The sequence below is a fragment of the Ornithodoros turicata genome, chromosome 9, assembly GCF_037126465.1.
Source record: "Ornithodoros turicata isolate Travis chromosome 9, ASM3712646v1, whole genome shotgun sequence".
NCBI lineage: Eukaryota > Metazoa > Arthropoda > Arachnida > Ixodida > Argasidae > Ornithodoros > Ornithodoros turicata.
In genome coordinates this window covers 38,826,646-38,849,852 of record NC_088209.1, presented here as the reverse complement: position 1 = coordinate 38,849,852, position 23,207 = coordinate 38,826,646, and the positions used below count along the sequence as shown (strand labels likewise).

At 45.1% G+C, this 23,207-nt stretch overlaps 1 protein-coding gene across 1 annotated transcript; it reads right to left on the bottom strand.

The window, feature by feature from the left end:
• Positions 1 to 221: 221 nt before the first annotated feature.
• LOC135368868 (core histone macro-H2A.1-like) lies at positions 222 to 20,571 on the bottom strand. The gene is made up of 9 exons (XM_064602410.1): positions 20,268 to 20,571; positions 19,955 to 20,061; positions 18,896 to 19,126; positions 16,548 to 16,628; positions 16,371 to 16,461; positions 16,191 to 16,280; positions 4,645 to 4,819; positions 3,865 to 4,029; positions 222 to 1,868 (listed from the first exon to the last, which is right to left on the bottom strand). Exons 1-8 carry the CDS (start codon positions 20,437 to 20,439, stop codon positions 3,867 to 3,869), a joined length of 1,110 nt encoding a protein of 369 aa, XP_064458480.1. The 5' UTR covers positions 20,440 to 20,571; the 3' UTR covers positions 222 to 1,868; positions 3,865 to 3,866.
• Between the last annotated feature and the right edge of the window lie 2,636 nt (positions 20,572 to 23,207).

The following is a 23,207-nucleotide window of genomic DNA, read 5'->3' as shown; positions in this document are numbered from 1 at the left end:
CACCCTGCTCACTGTGACCTTCGTTGACAGTGTGCGATGTACACCCTAAAGCAACCCCTAACGCCCTAAAGCAACCTTGAGCAAGCAACAACAATTTTGATTTTTCATGGATCAGCCTCGAGGGATACTCAAAGTGGGCTTGAGGAAACTGCACACCACCTGATTGCAATAAATGAGCAAACATGACTAGGGGGAAAGAACGACAGGCATGAATTCCAAAGCAAGGTAGAGAGAAACACGCATATATTTCAGAATCCATCACATTGCACGTATGACTAGGCGTAACGTAACACAGACAAAACATTTGGTCCCACATTCAAACTACTCCGATCACAACTAATGAACTGGATTTGTCTGAGCGATTAAATCTGTTGCTTCCATAGCGCTTCCAATGTAGCATGAGCAACAGAATTAAAAGTCTAGAGTAAACCATTTGACTTGAGAGCAATCACAGTTGCAGATTAACAAAAAAGCCTGTAACAAATGCTTGGGGCAGCAGGGGTACACCAACTCACAACCTTACAGGCTCAACGCACACATTTGATGAGGCCAAACGATGTCAAATATACGAGTCTAATAATTACTAACCCAGTCGTGTTGAAGTAGATCATGATTCGCACCTCATGAGCGCCATCCCATACCTCCAAAGACCGCCCAAAATTCTACAATTAATAAAAATGTAAATGTTTGCCACACTCGATAAATAACCTGACTTGGAAACAAACAAACTAAAACTGTGGGAAATGCACCTTCTGACCACTATATGAAGTCCCAAAGCACTTTCCTTCAAAAAGTAAATAAAATAAGCCAAACCAGCAGAACACAGGCAAATGGTGAATAAATATACTTTCCTCCAAATATCATCTCTTGGATGTGCACTTGCTACACCACTGAATACTTGTAAATGTGCAGCAGTTTTCTCAATGTTTGTGCAATATACTGCCATTCCATATCATAATCCTCCGTTCAGAAAATCAACGCTACTTAGGATAATGACCATCAAAGAGTCTCAGTCTATAGTGGGACCTAATATCTACACACGGCTCTTTTGCACGGACAATTTTGAATGTCCTGGCTTACTTTTCATGATTCAATAACGTGGATGACTTTTCCAATTTTCAAATTTCAGCTCAGCATTAACAAGAAGAAAATCAGTACAGACAACAAATTAAGATAAAAAAATGCACACCACATGAAAAACTACAATGGAAATTTGAGCCAAGTAGAACAGGTTTTTTCCCTGCTAGATTATTAATAAAAATTATCAACAAGTTTGAAGCCTCACAGACTTTCTCAAGAGTATCTCCTTCTCCAACAAAGGTAAATAAATACAAATACGTGCAAATAATGTGAAATAATTATGTTTTCTTAGCTACATTCCACTCACTGCCACGGTGCATTAAATGCACAAACGCCGTGCATTCAAACAACAATCCATTACCAAATTTAACAAACAAAAACACGTTTTGATGTTGGTGACAGTGTTGTTTCTCAACATACTTTCAACACAAAGGGATAACAAGAAACAATAAGCTTAAGGGACTTTCCCCACTTTCGCACAACACTGGCCAGACGACAACATGCACCGATATGAAATAGCATATCACGATACATTGCACTTTTCCGCAAACTACAAAAATGTGACACATGTAAAGGGTACACCGTAACTACCGTGGTGGTATAACATTCAAATGTATGCAAAAAATGTCACAGGCAATACGTTGTACGCGTAAAAAAATGATGGTATGTCAGTATCACCAGGTCTGCTCCATTATCTCGGGGGAGGGGGGGCTTCAAGAAACGAGGGTGACTGTGACAAATGACAGAGTTGTTTAAATGCAGTCTTTCGAAGCGATGGAAGGTTAATGCTGTAAATGAAAACAGAAATACAGTAATGCAATCATGAAAGTGATATTGCAGACACTATAGGTAGGGAGTGACTTTTTCGGGTTAAACCCGATTCCGCCCGGTTATTCCCCCCCCCAAATTGACCTCTGACCAATTCGGGTTAAACCCGATTTCTCCCCGAATTCCAGTCACTATGAAATCCTCAAGTGACGTTTCCACTGAAGACGAATAAAGGTTGCCACGTGTAACACATGTAAGAATGGGTCACTTAGGTTCCCAGCAATACACCCGTGCGTGTCAACACTGTCTATGCCTTCGGGGATTACCGCTGGAATGTCACGATCCCGCAAAAAAAAAAAAAGAAAAAAACAGAGAAGAGAGATTAGGAAAGGACTTAATAGACAAGAGGAGAAACAAAAACACCCGAAGGCATAATTATCGCCCCGATTTCTCCCCGAATTACAGATTTAAAAATTACCGCCCGATTTTTACCCCCCGAATCTGCGAAAGGCATTTAACCCGAAAACGTCACTCCCTAACTATATGGTAGCACACTCAGTAGTAATGCGGCTTTGAATATCACGTGACCACTTTATAAGTAGGGCCTGACTTTTTAGGGTTACACCCGTATCCGCCCGATATTTACCCCCCCGAACGAAATCTGTAAAATTCGGGTTTAACCCGAATCTACCCGAAAACATCCGGGTTGCGTGGCACACTCGTAAGCGTGCATTAAAATAAAGTTTTGATAACATTGCTAAACATTAGTTCCATGTTGAGACATATTTTGATTAAAAAAAATAAAAAATCACCCGAACTCCTGACGACAGAATATGCCGTAACGGGATTTAACCCGAATACACCCGAATTTTCAAATGAAAAATATCACCCGATATTTACCCCCCGAATTTGGCCAAAACTAAAACCCGAAAAAGTCAGGCCTTATTTATAAGGTGTTGAAAGCGAGAACAGAGATGAGCAATTAACAACTCTTCTCCCACACATTTATCGATTTCTACGAAAATATTACCTAAGGTCGGTTTGTGACTGACTACCCCATGTTAGTGGCATAACCATGAACGGTTACTTTACTCACTACATTACAATATTTTTTCTAGAACTAGCTATCGCATTGACACTCGGTCTGATGTCGTAACCGACTGGATGCTGACGTGGAACAGGTATGAAATACGGTATATTACTTGTGGTCAAGTAGCCCTGATCTAACCATCAAATGAAAGTAAGTGGAACAAACCTGGTACAACCATCTCCAGGCTAAATAATTCGCGAACCAATGCCCCCAATCGAAGAACTTAGCTTTTTTACAAGTATCTGTCCAATACTGCCTACAACCTGTGCACCGCGTGAATGAGTTGGAGCTGCTCATTATTTTTAAAAAATTCAAACGAGTTTCCTGAAAAACACGACTTCTAAAGTAGGGCGCTGTCGGCATTAAAATGGGTACTCCCCCTTTTGGAACCTTCAGTGGACACCTTTTAGAAAAAAATATGCCACTGAAGCGGGTCATTTGTTGCAGTTATTAATTGGTTTTGGTTTATATATTTTTGTTGCGGCTGGTAGCGGCGAAGTGCAAAAGGATGTAATTCATTGACTTTTATTGGTTGGTCATTTATTTAATTTATATGAGTGGGAGAACGTCCTTTTGCGCTTCACCGCGACCAGCTGCAACAAAAATATATAAACCAAAACCAATTAATAGCTGCAACAAATAATCCTGCTGGTGTCAGTGTTTGAGAAAAGTCAGTCCAGTTCACTGAAGGTGAGCTTTGGTCAGCGTAAAATTAATTAATCAATAATGTAAGAGGTGAAGGACATCGTGAGATGTGTTTCAGTGTGGATAACCTCCCTCTATCTGTCGTGCCGGAAAAAGAAATGACACAACATGTTTTTTTTTGGCAGATTGGCACACTTAGCTAGAAACGAGAGAGAGAGAGAGAAAAAAAGGGAGAAAGTGATTCCCCCTTGCCAATAGACAACCACAATAGATCGACTTACTCTTAAGAGTCCAGCTTGGCTAGTTCGCTCGTGTAGATTCCAATGCTTTCCATGTCCGAGAGTACAAAGTAGATCTGCTTCAGTGAACTGGACATGATGTTGACAAAGTAGTTGGAGATGGCTTTCAGAATGACTTGAGCTGCTTGCTGCTTTGTAAACCCCGTACTAGACATAAGGAAAGGAATATTTACTGATTTCATCACCACCTCATCACTAGTTCCTTGTGATACAAGAGACACTATTAATATAGTCAGCTTCACAGAAAGCTGCAGAAAAGTGGACTACCAAATTTAGAATTAGTGTGCAAAGTTCAAGCCATTAGTATTTCTACTTACACAAAAAGAATGTGCACGGCAGTAGCGTAGCCAGAAAGATATTTTGGGAAGGGTGAAATTTACATGGAGGAGAGGATTTCACCTTCATTTTTTCTCTCTCCCAAATGCACTACGAAAGGTACGATTTCGGGAGCGGTTTGAACCCCCGAAACCCCCCCTATAGCTATGCCACTGTATTATGCTGCACACATGATAGGGCCTTGTGTTTTAGGGTTTTATCTTTTCCAAAAATCAGGAAGTACAAATCAAGTTTTATTTCAGGAGCCATAAAAAAAAAAAGGGGAGAAAATGCCCCGGTGGGTAAACCAAAGGAATGCCGGGCTCGGGCTGGCCTTAAGAATGCGGCCCGTGCAGTGCTCTATGCTCTGCCCTATACAGCACGTGCAGCATGTAGACTCACCTAACGTATAAATCTACACCCAATTTACTGTTTACATCAACTCACCTGTGCGTCCCCAGAGCAGGAACCGCTAGAGCACGTATATTTTTCTCGTCCGCGAGGGTAAGGCAGTTTCGAACGCTCTTCTCCAGGAGTTCGCCCACATTGGCAACGTTGTTGGATGGGATGTTACAGTGAACCACGAATTTGGCAGGAAAGTTGTGCCCAGGACAAATGGCAGCTGGAAGAGAAGATAGCTGTTCAGAGAAGGTTGTTTAACGAAACAAACAAGCCGCTGTTGCCAGGTCAGTTGGTAGGAAACATACAAGAGTGACTCAGAAGCGGCATAAATCTCTGCTGCCACTCGATGTCACAATGTCAAAAGTCTCAAATGCATTTTCATAAATTTAATCACTGTATTTTCCGGCATACCTAACACACTTTTTAAACCGAGAACGGAGCATCATAAAGGTGGGCACGTTAGTTACAGGTAGGGAAAAAAAAAAGAAAGAAAGAGCTCAACTTGCCCATTTTCCACCAGACTTACAGTCAACACCCAGCACTAAGCTGACATTTTTTTCTGAAACGTCAGAGTCAGTCTCTCCAGGGATTAACAGGCGATTACTCTCGGCGCTTGAATCACAATTCTTTCGTACAAGGCCAGCTTCTACTTTACCAACTGACAAAGAAGCCAAGTTGGGGATGCTGTTAAGAGGACATACCACCCCCTGTTTTCTATGTGAACTTTGCATAGGTTTTGTGGCTGAACTACGAGACAGATCGTATTGCGGAAACCTTCATTGGAAAGGTGACGTCAAGATCTCTTAACTCTGGGAACTGAAATATCGCTCTAGCGTTGTAATTTTTTTTTACGGACCCCTGAAGGTGGGAACCCCTCTGTTTTCTATGTGAACTTTGCATAGGTTTTGTGGCTGAACTACGAGACAGATCGGAATGCGGAAACTTTCATCGGAAAGGTGACGTCAAGACATCTTAACTCTGGGAACTGAAATATCGCTCTAGCGTTGTAATTTTTTTTTAAAAAAGAAAAAGAAATGAATTTTGTCGCTACAGCTTCAAAAAATCCAAATAAATAAATGAAAGCAAATAAAAACAATCCGCTTCTGAGGTTAACCGGGGACATGTTTCAGGATTCAAATGACGCGTTTTTTGTGTGTTTTTAGCATTCTGTTTTTCCGAAAAAGAATTAAAAGTGAGTACAGGCATGCATCCAAGGCGTTTACCACTGATTCCGGAAGGTGGCGCCGTCCGCTCGCAGCGCCCGAACGTAGTCCGCTCGTAACCATCCGCGTATTGCGCAGCAGCTGATCGGCGTCCGTAGTTTCGGCGGTTCGTCCTGAAGTGACCAATTCGTGGCTAAGTTACGCGTTTTTTTCACTTTCTTGTCCTGTTCATTTGCTCTCTGTCCTTGTGTGTTTTCTGCGTGTTCATAGTATTTACCCATTATGGCTCGAAGTCACGTCTACGGACAACGGAAACGTAAGAAGAAGGACTTTGCGAATTTACGTGGTAGAGGCAGGCATGTGACGGAGCCTGCGGATTTGAGAGATTTTGGTAATGCAGGATGCTCCAGCCGTGCTGTTCCCAGTGATCGTTGCACTTCGACGACTCCACATCGCGCAGATACCCTTGTAGGCTCAACCTTTGGTGGTAGTGTTGTTCCTCAAACTGTAACTGATGCCGGTCGGAATGCTTGTTTCGCTTCGAGCACAAGCGAAATTCGTCCTTCAAATTCGTCATTTGCTGATTCAGCTGAGGTAGATAATGTAGTCCCCTGCAGTTCAGGTTGTGACGAGCTTGCCGGTTCCAGAGCAAGTCCCGTTCCAATCACTGCCGCTGTTACACCCAGTCGATCTTCATCTTTCGATACTGGCAATGTTCACCAGACACAGAGTCAGCGCACAAGCAGTGTGAATGGTCGGCGTATAGTGGAGATTGATCACTTCTTCTCGTCTTTGCAAAGTTTGTCGGTACATAGTCCGTTTGGTTGCGGCCTGGCTGACATGGAAATTGTATCAGAACATCGGCGAGGTCTGTGTAGCTCTTTCAGTTTGAAGTGCAGGATGTGTCTGAGGAAAGATGTAGTCACAACAGAGGCACCAGTTGATCAACTTGTTCAACAACGCATGGACGTCAATTCCTCAGCAGTGAACGGTATCGTGTCTATAGGTTCTGGTTTCTCAGGCCTTCGCGAGCTCCTAGGTGCTCTGGACATACCCGGCATGGCTGGTAGCACGTACAGTAAGTATCAGGATATTGTTGCTAAAGGAATCGACGAAACAGCTTGGGAAGAAATAAGAAAAGCAGGCATTGAGGAAGCTCGGTTAGCTAGGGAGGCTGGGGACGTCGATGCTGACGGTTTTCCTATAATTACGGTCGTTGCCGATGGTGCTTGGTGCAAACGTTCATACAAGAACAAGTACGACGCTCTTTCTGGCTTGGTAAGTAAAAATTTTTATCTACACTTAATAAAGGTGCCCGAAAAAGGTGGATTTATCTTGCACACCGCTTGGCAGACGGGATATACAGGAAGTCTGAGCCCACCATTTGTGGAAAGAACACTATGAGCATTTATTTGGAGGAAAAAGTTGACCCCTCTGGTGCTATTAGTGGCACTGCTGTCTTTTGGTAAATCGTCGTGTAAGTCGTCTTCGAGATGTTGCTTTGGCAAAGAGAACAACCCCCATTCCCCCATCGTTGAAGAAGCTACTTCTGGATAATGCTGTTCGACTAAGAGTTGGAGTTGCTAGGGCTATTCACTATCGCAAAGAGCAGGCCGAGTTCAGCAAACAAGATCAGATTCGGAACCTGGTGGCTGATATCCGTAATGGGCCACTCCATGTGTTCGGCGACCACGCAAAATGTGCGGGTTACTTTTGCAGTGGTCCAAAAGAAGGGGAAGTCAATCACGTCCCAGAGCTCAGGAAATGCGGACTTTTCAATGAAATCCTTGTAGCGATGAGTCATTTGGCAAACAATGGTAGCAGCTTGATCCTTGACGTTAACAATAATGCTGCAGAACATTTCAATTCTCTCGTTGCAAAGTTTTCTGGTGGTAAAAGAATAAACTTTTCCCAGAGGGGATCATTCGGAATGCGGGCTTGAGGAGTAGTCGTGTCTTTCAACTCTAAGCAGTACCATCGTGCTCTACATAAGGCAGTGTACAACACCAGCCCTGGGAAGTATGCAAAAATTATGCTGAAGCGTAAAGCAGCTGTTCGTGCTGCTTGCATAAGGCATCGGAGTTCTGGGGCTGCTCGCTGTAAGCGTTCACTTGAAGGTGCGCCTTGCAAGCGTGCTTCCAGCGACAACCACTATGGTTCCATAGTGGATGCTCCAGACATGAACCACGATGACTATGTTGAAGCTGCTGCGGCGTACAAGGATTCCCTTGTGCTCTCCCAACCAGATGCAGAGCAGCTCGAGGCTGATACTCGAGGTCAAGAAGGGAGAACTTTGTGGATGCAGGAGAGGCGAAAGCGGCTCACCGCTTCTAATTTTGGCAAGGTATGCAAGATGCGAGATGCAACGAGCAGTGCAAGTACTGTTCGTTCCTTGCTCTATGGTCATTTTGACACTGAGGCTCTCCGATATGGTCGCGACACTGAGCCCATTGCAATTGCTAAGCTGCAGGATGAGTTAGGGGTGACTGTTTCACCATGCGGCCTTGTTGTTGATCAGGAGTTTGCATACCTTGCTGCAACACCTGATGGGCTTGTCGGTGATGACACTGTCGTGGAAGTGAAGTGCCCTTATTCGGCTCGGCCCCTTACCCCTGTGGAGGGAGTGCGGGCAAAAAAAATCACCTTTTGCACTATTGATAACTCTGGTAATATTTCGTTGAAGGAAAACCATGACTACCACTATCAGGTGCAGGGACAGCTCCACATCACTCGACGTCAGTTTTGTCTTTTTGTGGTATATTCTGGCGAGGAAATTTTTGTCCAGAAGATCGAGAGAAATGATGGCTTCTGGAGCAAAATGATTGGCCACCTTCAACTGTTCTACTCGCATAGCCTTCTACCGGAGTTGGTTGACCCTCGTCAGTCCCGTGGGCTGCAGCTCAGAGATAACAAGAAGAGTGACCATCAGGTTGCCTCGCTCTGTGATGCCGCCAAAACAACTTCCAATCAGGGCGATTCATCCAGAAAGAGACGGAAGACTGGTAAAGATAACTCACCTGCCGCTGTTCTGTAATTATGGCTAGACTGTGGATTTACGTGTCATTTAGTTTGTGCGGCTCCACCTTTGCCAAGTGTTTTAATGCATATTCATCCATTTTGCTTCATAATTTACTGAATGTTTTTCCATATACATGTCTTCGACTTTGGCTCAGGCTGCATATCTTCACGTTTGTGTTTCATATTTAAGTTACCTTTTTCCATTTTTACTGTGCATATCTGTGCATATTTTTCAATTTTCCTAAATATTTATATTAATATATTTCTATGTATAAATCCACAGACTAGTCGTGCGATGCTTGTCATATTTTAAACATGGCGTAAGAGTGTGAAATCTGAATCCAGCCATCAGCACGTGAGGATCTAAGTATGAGAATGGTGCACAATCTCCCAACCGTAGAACCGTCTTCCCCGGCATTGTTGAAACACGTCCACACGTTGATGCTATATGTGTGAGGCCATCATGGTATTCTACCTTGGCTTGAGTGTATGAAGATATAGCAAAGCTGTCCCCAAACCGTCGTTCTTCCCAGGCATGGTTGAAACACGTCCACACGTTGATGCTACATGTGTGAGGCCATCATGGTATTCTGCCTTGGCTTGAGTTTATGAAGATATAGCAAAGCTGTCCCCAAACCGTCGTTCTTCCCAGGCATGGTTGAAACACGTCCACACGTTGATGCTATATGTGTGAGGCCATCACGGTATTCTACCTTTGCTTGAGTGTATGAAAATTGTGGAAAGAAACATGAATGGTATTCCTAGCACTTTTGAAGCTCCACCAGCCTGTTCAGATGTCGACATCCTGAGTATGAATCCATTTTGATATTTTGACAAGGTCGGTAAGTATCATTGTGCAGAGCTGTCTCCCAACTGTCGCCAGTTCCCCGCATTGTTGAGCACGAGCAACATCCCAACATGTCGCTCTGCGTTACGTCCTCTTGCCATCTTGCCTTTACTTAGGTGTCATTTCAACATATGAAAATTGTATTTTCAGATTCAGGTATCCAGTACTACTGCAAATATGATGGCCAGACGCCCAAAGGTCAAACTTCCTAAGTGTTACTGTCTTTACCTGTCATTTGAAAATTTCCTACTCTCTCCCTGATTATGAAGCACCTGCCCTTGCCAGTGTTGTACCTGGTTCAGCATTATGTGTCCAATGATGAATGGTGCCCTGTTGGACATTTTTTTTCCATAAACACACACTCTGAGGCTTTAGCTGCCAACTGACAAGCATGGCAAAAGCAACTATCAGTTGCTACTTCATTGCTCAAAAAGGAAACTCGTTGCTGAGTAACACGTTCCAAGTTTTTACTATTCCCATATTATGAACCTGGCTCTGTCCACCAGGATGCTATATGTTGATGCCGTATGTGCGAGACCTTCATGTCAAAGTGCGCCTACATGCAGCGGACTGTATGGTACTTCATTATGTGTGTATGCCACATCGCCAATGATGAAATGTGCTGTTGGATACTGTATCCACGAATGAACATTCTGAGGCTACAAGCATGAGCTGATACGCATAAGTAATGCAGAAAACGTGACGATGTATACATGCTGCGTTCTTCAATAAAATATCTCCAATCTACCAATAGTGAACACGTGCTACTGATTTCTTTTTAATCTTTCGGGTGCTGGCTGTCTAGGATTTTCTGCTTGCAGTAATCTGTGAACCAGTGGTTACTAACAATGGCTATTGGTCACCTTGACCAGATTTCATCTGAAGAAAAACTTGAGACCGGGGGAACACTGCAAACACATCTGTACGGACCACAATACGAATTTGAGGAGAAATACATTTTTTCTCTTGAAAAGCTTGCTATGAAGCATAATATATTTTATTAACCAAAATATATTGCACGAGTTGCACCCGTAGGAAAATACCCAGCCATCTCATTCAGGCTACAGTGGGCATCAGTGACTCGCACTCATAGTGGCAAGCAATGCAGTAGTCTTTCAATTTCAAATTTCACACGCATTATCATGCACCACCTCGCTGTGTTTAGAGTTTCTGCTCCAGGAAATATCACGGGGAGGGGGGCATATGTGCCCTGGACCAACTTCTAAGGAAACTACTGGTCTCAGGGTGCCTAGGGTAACGAGCAGACAGCCCAGCCGGAAGCTGGCAGACGGCATGAAGCCATTACAAAATTTCCATCGGAATGATGATAGTTGTTTACAAAATTTTATCGGGCAGGTCTTGTGTATGATGTGGGCCATTTGTACACTAATCATGGGACAAAGTATGCGATGGCAGGAGGAACAGGTTAGAAAAAGCTTTGACTACGTTGCTGCTGCTGACAGAAGTGAGCATAGGATTGGGGATCAGATGACGTGGTTGTTATAATACAGCAGGTAACAGTGGTAACATCGTTCTGTGTCGTCATGACATGGCGGCTAAAATGGTGAGCGTTCACCACGGTGAGCGCACAGGCCTGCATGCACTCGTGGGGTGTCCCTTAGCACGACACTCTTCACACGACTCCATTGGCTTGAGTACGATGCCACGACGCGGACCCGGTGCTTTCAGCCATGGTCCGTAGCGTTTCACGAGGGCTGTGCGGAGGATGCCTGCTAGGCACGATAACCCCCGTCCCGTCGAAATGTGATAGCCATCCCGTGAAAGCATCCCCTCTTTCACCTCCTTGTTCCTGGTAAAGACCTTGTGCTGGAAAAGATATTTGAACATATATACGGAATGTTTTTGCAAACAGCACTTCACAAAGACAGCAATACAAATAAACCGGAATTCCTGGTAGGCATGTGCCAGTACTTCGTACGCATTTTATTTTCGGAAAAATTGCGCGATAAAAAGCAACTGGAAACTAGCTTTGTGATACTTGAATTACAAACAGGTACCGCATCAAGACCATCAACTGTTTGTAATTCAAGCACCACAAAGGTAGCCCCAGTTACTTTTTGTCGCACTGTTTTTCCAAAATTAACGAGCATTATAAAATACCTGCCATGACCACCAGGAAGTTCCAGAGTTAGCGTTCGAGAAGCGACTACTCACGTCAATGCTCAACACCGTAGCGTCACCGGCACGGACAGCTGGAATCGTGCGCAGCATCGCGTTATATCCCTGAATTGTGCCAGAAAGTTCAGGCCGCCTTGTCTGTGGCATCAGCTTATACAGGAATATATGCTCCGCGTAGCCTTTCGCCACCTCAACGGTATCCTGTGAAAGAAGACCATTCATGGAAATGAATCTTCCCTGGCGTGTCAGAGGAAATGGGTTTTAGCAGCACAGAGATTGAAATCGTTGCAATCTGTACTTACTGAGACTTCCCGCAAAACAGCTGCGGCACTCTTCCCATCCTGGATATCGTTGCCACCGATATACATGACGATCCAGTCTACTGCTAGGTGCAGTCGATGGATTTTTTCTCTCAGACGGGCCGCTGTAGCTCCGGGATAGCTAAAAGTGACGATTTCCACGTCAGAGTCTACGAACAGCCTGTCGCGCGTCATAAACTTCAGCTGGCTACTGCCAACCAACGCGCCTTTCATCGTTTACGTTTCTCTGGGATCACAATGCGTTGTGCGGCGAACTGCAAAGTCAGTTGATCTCCGAAGAAGCTGCAAGGGAGAACCATGCGTGCGTCTGTGGCGTGCGCGAGACGCAGTTGGCGCCGTTGCGTAGTCCTCCTCTCCACAGCTGTCTGGTCGTCTGCTCGCTGAGGTCGACGCGACCACCAAGCCTTTGGCAGCCCGCTCGTGCAGACGCGGATGTTATGTGACGGGGCCCACACAACAAACCCATCGCATGCAAAAATATAAATAAAATCAAATGCGTTTGTGGTGTTTTGCACATTGGTTTAGGGCCTTATGGACCAGCAAAACCAAATATAGTGGGATGACCGTGAGGGTGGGGACGTTTGCCACAAGATTTCGCGGCACGCTACCCAAACCCGGATTTATTTGTCATGAGCATTCTGCATGTATTCCTAAGAATCCTTCGCTGTAGTGGGACGATCATATGTTTAAACACTAAAAACAACAAATTATTTATCGAGCGGTCAAAAGCTTCCTTTTATGAACTGTATATGCACCGCGGAAAGGATGGAAATTCGCCTGCGATCTCTGACGTTGAAAATGAAATCATAGTTCGATTGCCGCGGAAATAAACACTTTCTTTTATTTTTGAATCGGATAGTCCGCAATTGATGCAAACTACACTATGATAAACAGTCGCGTCCGAAATATCGAATATTCAGACAAACAATTCAACACGTCAGCCTGAACAGACTGGAAGACAGGTTGCTTTATCTTGGAATTATGAAATTTTTATCGTGGTTGAGGAAGGCCCGGCTAGCATTAAACCCCATAAAAAAGTAACAACAATACAGTGAAGGAAGTAACAAATCGATACCTGCCGTCTGCACGCACACTGTATCACGAAATTGGCCAAATCCGGCGGCCATTTACTCAAAATCGCCGCCAAAATTTTGGCACGATTTTCGGGTATGTTATGGAGCTATCCTTCCCGAGAACACAGAAAGAAAATTGGAATGGACAAATGGGACTGGCCATCGGGCCCGCTGCGAGCCTGGGGAACACTTAGAGCAGAGGTGGGTTTGGATAGGGCCTCAGTATAGAAATATTGGTGTATGGGCAGGGCACGGGCCTAAAAATCCGGCCCATGCAGTGCTCTACCCCTTCTCAAGAGGCAACTACAGTGCCAAAATGCGCATGACCTGTGCATACGTGCACTGTTTGGTTTGTTTGATAGCTGAAGAAACTCGGGACGGGGGACAAGACAGCCGTTTCTATAGAAAAGCGCTATCACGCATTTTGTTTTCCCAAATGTTCGCGTAAGCCAGACGGACACTTGGTAGTTCGACGAAATGGGCACTTGGACCGTATGACGTGCAACCCATTATTTGAGGGTGAAATCCATACCCGACCCCTAAATCCTCTGACAAGACCCGCCACCCGCGCTCTACCAGAAAATGAAATCCACACCCAACCGGACCCGACCAGCAGGGGCTGCGGCGCCTTTGTTTACTTATTATTTGGTATGATCTTTTCTCTTCGTTGTTGTTGCTGTAGCCGTTGCTTGTTCGTGGCCGACCCGCCAGCAGTGCTTGTGCCAAAAACGCTGCCCGCAACAGTCTCGCTACCCGCGCGGGTGTCAATAATATCACCCGCAACCGACCCGCTACCCGCGGGAAACTGCAAACCGGGATCCGCACCGCAGGATAGAGCGTGTCGTGCAGAACCCTGCCTGCACTACGCCTGAAAACTCCGCACTTCGGCTTTCCTCTTGATCAGCGTCTCACTCTGCTTCACGGAGAGAGCGGTGTCGTGTGTACGCGGTTGCTCCTCTCTGGCTTTGTTGAAGGACGCTCCTTCTGCTGTTCAAACGCGCCCACCACGCCTGTGGGCCCCAACGTGTGTGAGTGCATGTGTGTGGAATTTTGAGTAGCAAGCCGTAGCCATCTGGCTGACATCTCCTAACCCCTATGTAGAAGAAGAACCGAGACCCGACACAAACATTCAGCTGTCGAGTCTCATGAAGTCTGTTGACGTACATGCCGCACCATGTGTTGTCGAATCCGAACCTGGCACGGGCACGTGCGAAAAACGTAAAGCCCGGCCCGACAAGGCCCGCGCAATGCTCTAAAGGGGAGTGCGAAACCCTATCGAAATTTGCTAGCAGTCCTGTGCGAGCGCACCGGCCTTGAGTTCTACTATGAAATAATGGGAGCGCTTTCACGACACCAATCGACAGCAACGAACGTCATGGTTCAACAGCGTAAGTGTCACTGGCAAGAAAAGCAGGGATGTTTTGCAACGGGATGTTGCAGTGTCATATGACCGTCGACAACCCCGCGTCCTTTCTGGATACTGCTGCCTCTGACAAAAATCGCTATTCAGCTCAACTGGAGTCCCCCGATACTCTCAGGGACACGTGATCCTGTGACACCACGAAAACTGAAAACTACGATTACTATATCACGAATAGACACCTCCACGGACAGTCTCTGCGTATCGGGTGAAAAGCTTTAGCCCGCTGCTACCGATCAGAGCAATCTTCATCCACGAGAAAGCGAGGTGGTAACGGCGGTACGCGACAGTCACACGGCATGTTCGAGAAATGCCAGTAAAACGTAAACAGCAAACGCGAGACAACGAAATCCACCGCGCAAAAGCAAATCGGGGAAAGGAGAAAATCTAAAAATAAAGGAAACACAACCCAGCTCATAGGTCTCCGCCTGTCACGTGGGCTTGTCGTGTCCTCCAATCAGAGACGCGATGGACTTCTTACAAAGTCGGAGGAGTGAGGGCCCTCCTCACTCCTCCGACTTGTGGCGCCATCTATCGCAGAAAAAAGTTCATTTTTGAGTTGAGACGTATGTGATATGTCCTCTTAACTGTACACATAAATACCATGATTTATAATAACCAGAAAAAACTACAAATGAAAACCTGATTGTACAAAAGAATGCTGAGTGTCCTGGTGGTTACTTTCTTTTGACTTTGAAGTACACATCTTAATCACATGCAAAAAGTAAAATATGTGTACTTCGAGTAATGGGGCGGTGCGACCACAGAGGTGAGCGAGGATAACATTGTGAATATCGGCATCCACACGGTACTTGTGCAGGTAAGGTCCACGACAGTAACAGTAAAGTAGTCGAAATAGGTGTATCCACGTCTGTGCGAATATTGAGTAGATTCCCTCGCCATTTGATGACCTGAATTACAAAAAAAAAATAATAATAATAACAACAAAAACCGGGACAACTTCTGAGCACACAATTTTTTTACGCTAACTGTGTCAACTGAAAAAAGCTTGCACATAAAAACACCTCATTTTTGATGCAGTGCTTTCACTGGTGGCTCCACCTTGGGAATGTTGGTAGAGACACTAATGCTTACCTGCAGGTGGCAGCACGAATACGCGTGTTCGCCACAGAGGGCCGAGGATGTATCCCTGTTATCCACGCACATTTCTAAGCGTTCAATTTTGACTCAAAAACCAGAATGTCACATATCCACGATGATCGCGGATACGACCGCCTCCACAGACACCTCTAGCCGTAAGTAAAGTCAACGCCTCCTATATTTCTGTAATGCCTGGCAAGACGATCGCTCCGCACTCCAGCGCCCCCTTTTTGCGGCGGTGGCGCTAGTTCCCAAGGGTCGTGAGAACTGTCGTCTGCTATCGGTCCGTTTTTCGAATTGTTTCGCATGTTTTCGAAATTTTTCGAATTGAAGTGCTTCTTCACGCAAGGCGTGGCTAAATTCCGCTTGCGTATCACGTGGTGCATATCCTAGGGATGTGGCGCCACCTGACGGAAGTCCCCTACACTAACGCGGATATACGCGAAGAACTGGGAGCCCGCTGACCTGACAGGCATAGAGAAACAGGAGACATTGGTAAAGTATACTCACCTCCCGCACTTTCAAGTGGGCCATTAGATGCCAGCAGGTCTTTCACTTCTTGTACAAATTCTTTTCCACCAGATTTCTCCAAGGCTTGCCCTGAATTACACATGCAGGACCCAGGTGACTATGTCGCTTCCAAAGTCACTAACCTCATGCTCAACAAAGGCAAGCGGAGGCGCCACTCACCCACTTCACCAGACAAGGAGAGCGTCGTGTTTGTCGGATGAATTAATGCGTCTGCAGTTACATTCACTATGTCCCCTTGAATCACTGTCAGCTGTTGGGATGGTCGTTGAAAAGAGTCATCAAGCAGAGCCACAACACTACGCTGAACATGCAGCCTTCAGGCGGGGAAACACTTGCCTTCTGCCCCAAGAAGAGCTTCTTCTCCGAGAGCACTGTGATGCTGGAGTGCATCTGTTCACTTGCGCCGCTCTGTAGTTCCTAGAGTAGAGTTACGCTACGTTGCAGAGGCACTGTGGATTTCTCACATTCAAGCTATTCTACGTTACATTTCAGTCTAGCAGACAAAACCAGTACCCCAGGTTTTGAAATCACAGAGCACCACAATAAAACACTACAAAAAAAAATATATATATATATATGGCAGAATTAACGCGAATCCTTCGCACTATTTCACCAACAGTGATAGCTGGCGGGTCCAACCTAGACATTACAACGTACGACTGTGGCGCTCTCCATGAGGCGCGGGCGGAAGAGCTTTAGCGCAGGCTTATCCAAACGTGAGCCCGAGGCGCCCTCTGTCAGGCACGTGCGGAAGCGCTTTACGGGATGCTTTAGACACTCTTCCGCAGACTTCAGAATCTCCTTCTCCTGAAGTGAATGCTGCGGAATGAAAGGGAAAGAAAAGGAATGCTGTGGACGTCTGGACGGTGACTTTCTCCTCCGAGCGTCGCCCTCTCACTCCTCCGGTTCGTGAGTGAGGTCACGTCGCCTGAGCCTCTGCAGCTGCGGAGGCAGCGCTGATCTTTAAAATTTTGTCATTTAATACCCAAGTGCTTTTCGTCCGAAAAAATTAGCCAAGTAGATTGTCGGCAGACGCAGATCATGTGGTATCGGTTTCATAAGTGGTCCACACCTGTCAGTTTAAAGGTGGTGTCCGGACAAAAAAAAAAAAAAAACGCAGTTGAACTGAAGGTGCGATCAGAATAGTGGGTGCCTGAAATACATATAACCAGAATATGTCGTTTCGAAACCGTCGGAAACACGAGAAAATGAATTTAATCGATTTTGCAGCCGGCTGCGCACTTCCGACGGAATTCGGGCAACAGTGTGCGAACCAACGTCACTGGAGTCGGTTATGAAGGCAGGCTGTCAGTCACAAAATGCGGTCTTCCGACTTGCAATCTGCTGCCGAACACTTACTAGAAACATCTGTGCTCATGCTTTTGACGGTATTGGATTGCAACCAGCCTGGCAACGCAGTCAGCTGAGCGACTGGTAATCTCATCCGCAATGCCAACTATGTCACCGGAAGAGGCAAAGCAGGGAAAGGCCATTTCAACCACGACTTATTAGACTACAGCAACCATGTCATATGGACCCTTTCCCAGCACCGCATTTGGAGGCTAGCAGTGGCGCTACTCGTCAGCACGGTTATTGCTTCCTCAATTTGGGGGGGGGGGGGGGGGGGGGGGTCCCCATATCCACCATTAAGAATAAACGTTTAAGAATAAAACATTAAAGAATAATCCGTTAAAAAAAAATACACAGTTAAAAATATATCTCCTAAAATAAACCGCTTACTATCCCCGCTTAGAGATCACCGTTTAATAATCCACCATTAAAAATAAACCGTTTCAAAATCCCCTCACCATCTAGCACGGAGGCGGACTGATTGCAATTTACGCCGGGTTATACCATGTTATGTTGGGTTAGTTTAGTTTGGTTTCGGTTAGTTTTGGATAGTTTGGTCCTGTGAGGTTAGGTTAAGCCCCTTGCTTGCAGTTCACCTTGATTTGGGCCATACCACATGACTCAACTGTAGGGTGGATTTGGGGGGATTCTGAAACGATATATTCTTAACCGTGGATTCCTTAGCGTTTATATTTAGACGGGGATATTTCGGCGATTATTTTTGTGCGTTTATTTTTTAGCGTATATTCTAGGAGAGATATTTTTAACAGTGGGTACTTACGCGTTTATTTTTGAAAGATTATTTTTAATGGTTTCAAACGGGATACACCCGTCAATTTCTACAATACTTTGTACTTTAGCGGTGGACGTCTCACGGGAGATGCTTCTTTCTAAAGTTGATTATCGTCATCATTGTACGCGTTTTCATGGGAGCCGTTGCTGTCGTCTGCTACGGTAGTCGTACGTCCGCTTCTGCGTGTTCAAAATTCAAATTTCCATCGTCCAATCATGATGTACATCACGCGGGCCGATGAGTAGCGCCCTTAGCGGATCGCGCGGACGGGCTCCTCATAAGGGTTGCCGATTATGACGTGGTTGTTATAATCTAGTAGGTCGTGGTTTCAACCGGAAACTGGCAGTTGGTTTTGAATTTGATGTTTTATGAAAAAAAAAAAAAAAACACTAACAAATTTTGCAAAACTTTTTTGGTGTTTTGTGGAGTGACATTAACTTTAGAATTCCGGGTTCCTCGCGGACACCACCTTCAAAGACGAGAAGTCATACGATGACGGTTTTCCAATTTCTACGCGAGGGTGACCTTTTTAATTCTTCACCTTTCCCTTGGTTCCTTTCAGTTTTTCCTTTGCTGCTGGACTGGCTTGCGCTGCCTTCTTCGGCTGAGGATTCTTTTTAGGTGGTGACTTGGGTGGAACATAGGTGGTTGTAGATGAAGGTTGGTGCTTTGGAGAAGGCATGATGAATTTGCCCCCCTTCTTCCTGGCCAGGAGCTCAGGGAGGATTCTGGGAAGAACGCCGCCCGACGCAATCGTCACACCTTTCAGGAGCTGGAAAGAAGATTGCAATCAGGAAGGAGCTACTAGAGGATGACACACAGATGGTGCCGAAGTAGGAAACGCTGAGAACAATAAGGACTTTAGCATTCAATGTCTCAGGGTTTCCTATCTTAGTGGTGCTGTAGAACGTGGGTGGCTTAGGGGTACGTTGGGGAAGAGGACACATACTTGGAGGAAAAACCCTAGACAGTACAGTTGGTGATAGGATTCGGACCCACTACCTCCCAGTATTCGGCACGACCTTGGCTACCACCAAGAGCGGGATGCTTTAACGTGCCTGGCCATGTAGACATAGTTTTTTTCTTAGTTCCACATTTCAATTCTGGGGAAGGCATTAAAAAGCTATCTGTGTACCATAGAACAGGAAGCAACGACTGTGTGATCACACAGATATCGGGCAATAAAATTTAACTACGAGTATAAATGGCAGGCTACAAACCACACCAAAATGTTTTGCACAACGATTTTAAATGTCATAAGCAACCGTGTAATGGGCATAGATTCCCTCCCCCTTCCTCTCCCATGAAATTTCTGAGATTGCCCAATAGGGGCTCAGCTATCAATGCAGATACCCATACACACATACCCCTCCCTCGCAGAGGCCGATTGGGAAATTACGGGTAATGCCTTTGATTCGGGTCAAGAACTCAATATATGGTTATGGTTTCGCTACTGTAAACACTGTCAAACGTCAAAAGACATTTGTATCCATCAAGAAGTGAGGGCACAATCTAACTAGAAACAAGATAAGGAAAAGTGGGAGAAGCACACTACCTGTACCCCCCACCCCGCCCCCCGAATGCACTCGACTGGACCTACCTGGTGAAGTTCGTCGTCGTTTGCAATTGCGAGCAGTATGTGCCGGGGGGTCACACGACCCTTCTTGTTGTCTCTCGCAGCATTGCCCGCTAATTCTAGTATCTCGGCTGAAAATGAAAAAAATAATAATAGTAACATAAACAAGCACGTGTAGCGGAATGGATGCCGTTCTTCGGGTTATCGTTTGCGTTCAGTCAACTCTGGTGGGCTTTATTTCGGTTGAAAACAAGAGTTCGTTCACGTGTGAGTACTTTACGGGGCATACCGCATTACGTACGAGAAAGTACAAAATATACGTGCCAAAAGTACTCACCGGTTAGGTACTCTATCACAGCAGCCATGTAAACAGGGGCCCCGGCACCGATACGAAAATGGTGAGTTCCTTTCCGTAGATACCGGCGCATCCTACCAACTGGGAAAAGCACCCCGGCCTTCGTTGATTTGGAAATGGATTTGCAACGTTTTTTCCCACCACGAGCAGACATCGCTGTTGAAGGATCGCCACTAATAGACCAGTAACAAAATACGAATACAACAGTCGACAGAGCTCGGAAGTGTCGGCAGTGACCGCTCGCTCGCCGCTGTCTTCCCCCTCGCCCTCCCGTTTTCGCTCTCCCTCTCTCTCTCTTGGTTGGTCGTTGAGCGCAATGTTGATGGCCGTGCGGGTTCGCTCGGCTGTGAGCGCTCGAGCAGCTAATGAAGCTTCCGCACATTTGAGGTTCAGAATCAGCACATTTTGACACATAACCATGCACTAGGGAGCATGCATACTACCATATGTTTCAGAAGTATCGAGACTATTTCTACCGCAAGTTTTTTTCTTGAACGCTGATCGCCTAGGGACACTACTTTTTTTTTTCTTCTTCTTCATGGGGGGGCTAATACCAAATAGAAGGACTGCATTTCGACAGTATTTCACGGGCACCTGAGTGTGTGTCTCATGAATAATATGTTTCTTGACCATGGACAGCCTAAACAATAATTTGTTTTGTACCCTTCGTGTCAATTCTCCGTTTTTCTTTCTCACTCTCTGTCGTTTTTCAACAGTATCATTACGCTGCCTGTATACCTGCGCCCACACTGCAGGCACGAGAGGTTGAATCACTTGATGGGGCTTGATGGGGCTTGATGACGGAGACACCATCTTTTTTTCTTTTTTTTTATGCATGTTATACATGTGGATGTTAGTCAAAAAAGGAGCAGCTGGAGAATTCACTTTATTCACATAAAGCGACACTTAAACTGTTCAAAAGTAAAAGCTCATCAGCATATGCTACTCACACACACAATTTTACATCATGCAAAGACGTGGCTTTTTTTTTTTACACAATAATATCAACGAACAGCGTGACTAGACACCAGCAGTGTGCACTGTAGTGTGAGTGCAGAAAAAGTAATTTTCGTTAAATTTCATCCTTCAAGACATAACTACATAGCGCAAGAACATTTCGTGGCGCTGTGTCCTAAATGTACCGATGCACGTTAAACAATCAGTGGGGAAGCAACAAAAGATTTTCACAAGCAGGAACTAAGTCTTTCGATGGCAATGCCAGGAAAGTGACAATACACACACACCACGAACACCAGTATTTAGACTGAGACTAATGACACGATACAATTGTCGCTTGACAATGTACTGCACATAAGAACATTTTTGGCACAGTTAGACATAGGAAGTAACGAATGGTTTCTTGTCACAGTCTTTGTGTGCAGTACAAAGAGAAAACTTTAAGCTGGAATGTACGTATTGACATCTGTTGTCTCCAATGTTTCTAGTCAGGAATAAACTGAACTTTTTGCCCAATATAACATGGCTGTTGAATGCTGGCGATAAATTTTGTCACAAACCTGTAACTGCAGATTTTCTACCATTTTGAAACATGTCAATATAAGCACACATATTTTTGGGAGCATAGGATATTATTTCCAGTTCAGCCTTCAACGTTTAATTGTGCCCAAGTTGTTCGCACACAAACTAGTTGCTCATTTTGAACTCAACAAGGGGATTGTCGACTGAAAACGGTGAACATGACCAACTCGATTTGGTAAGGATGTAGGGAAAAATTTTCAAGGTGGTGCCTCGGACCCATCGCTCAATATCAATCAACCAATCACGTGACAGTTTTCAGTTTTAGACCGTCATTTCTCTATTTATGTTTAACCAGTAAAAAGCACAGAATTTGGTATTACATTTTTGAAGACTGCTCCTGCCGGTGAAATAAGAAGCACACAATCGGCTGTAGACGGTAAATCCGAGTTAACGCGTGCGAACGAGGAAACGCAGCCAAAACAAAGCTGGGAATGGTGAAGTTGTCAGTCGGATTTGTTCTAAGAAGTTGGTGCACGTGAGCATGGCCTAAACCATTTAGAGTTTTTTTTTTTTTAGAGCCGATATCAGTGACTGCTCTTTGATTCACTTTACTTCACTGAAACGGGTCAAGTAGAGGAGATACCGGGCTTTACCTGAGGGTATGCACTTTGTAGGCATTATTTGAGAGTAAAGTACAAGAGAAATGCTATATTACAGTTCTATACGCAAGATGCTTACCACTTTTGCCAAGAAGTGCATTGAAACACATACATGTGTGCAAGGCAATCCACAATGGAAAGTACACTGCAGTGCCACGACAACAAGAAGCGTAAGGGGACATTCAATTTACTGTGAAACATTCAATTCAGGGACAGACATAAACAGTGGTTGGCTTTAGCACAAAATATACTCAATTAATGAAAGTACATATGTTCTTAGGAAAAAACAAAAAGGTCATACTGTAAGTTAGCATAGCAACATCACATCACAAGTTTGGTCCCCAGCAAGCTAAAGGTGTCGATGCCATCACATCCACTTGTTGAAGCTGACAACATGACGACTGGAATTTACACGTAAGTAGCGGCTCGGACCTTTCGGAGTAAATGTGGAAGGATAGACAAACGTCCTCCAGCAATTCCTCTGTCATGATTCTTAGGGATACTCTTTAGAGCGTTCATTTGCACATGCACAGACACACATCTTACATGTGCTATGTGCTCACACAAAAGAGAATGAGGGGCAGCTACTCCAAAAGGTCAGAATGCCTGGTAATGCAGCATCGAGAATAGCTTTAGTTTGCACAGCGAGAGATCAAGGTAGGTACCACAACAGTTGGGCAGCCGTTTCTGTCACGAGATAAATTTTGTCTTGAGCTTCGAAACGACAGCTGCTCAACTTCAACTTCCGCTGCTCTGCGAGACGCAGCAGGCTATCACACGGCTG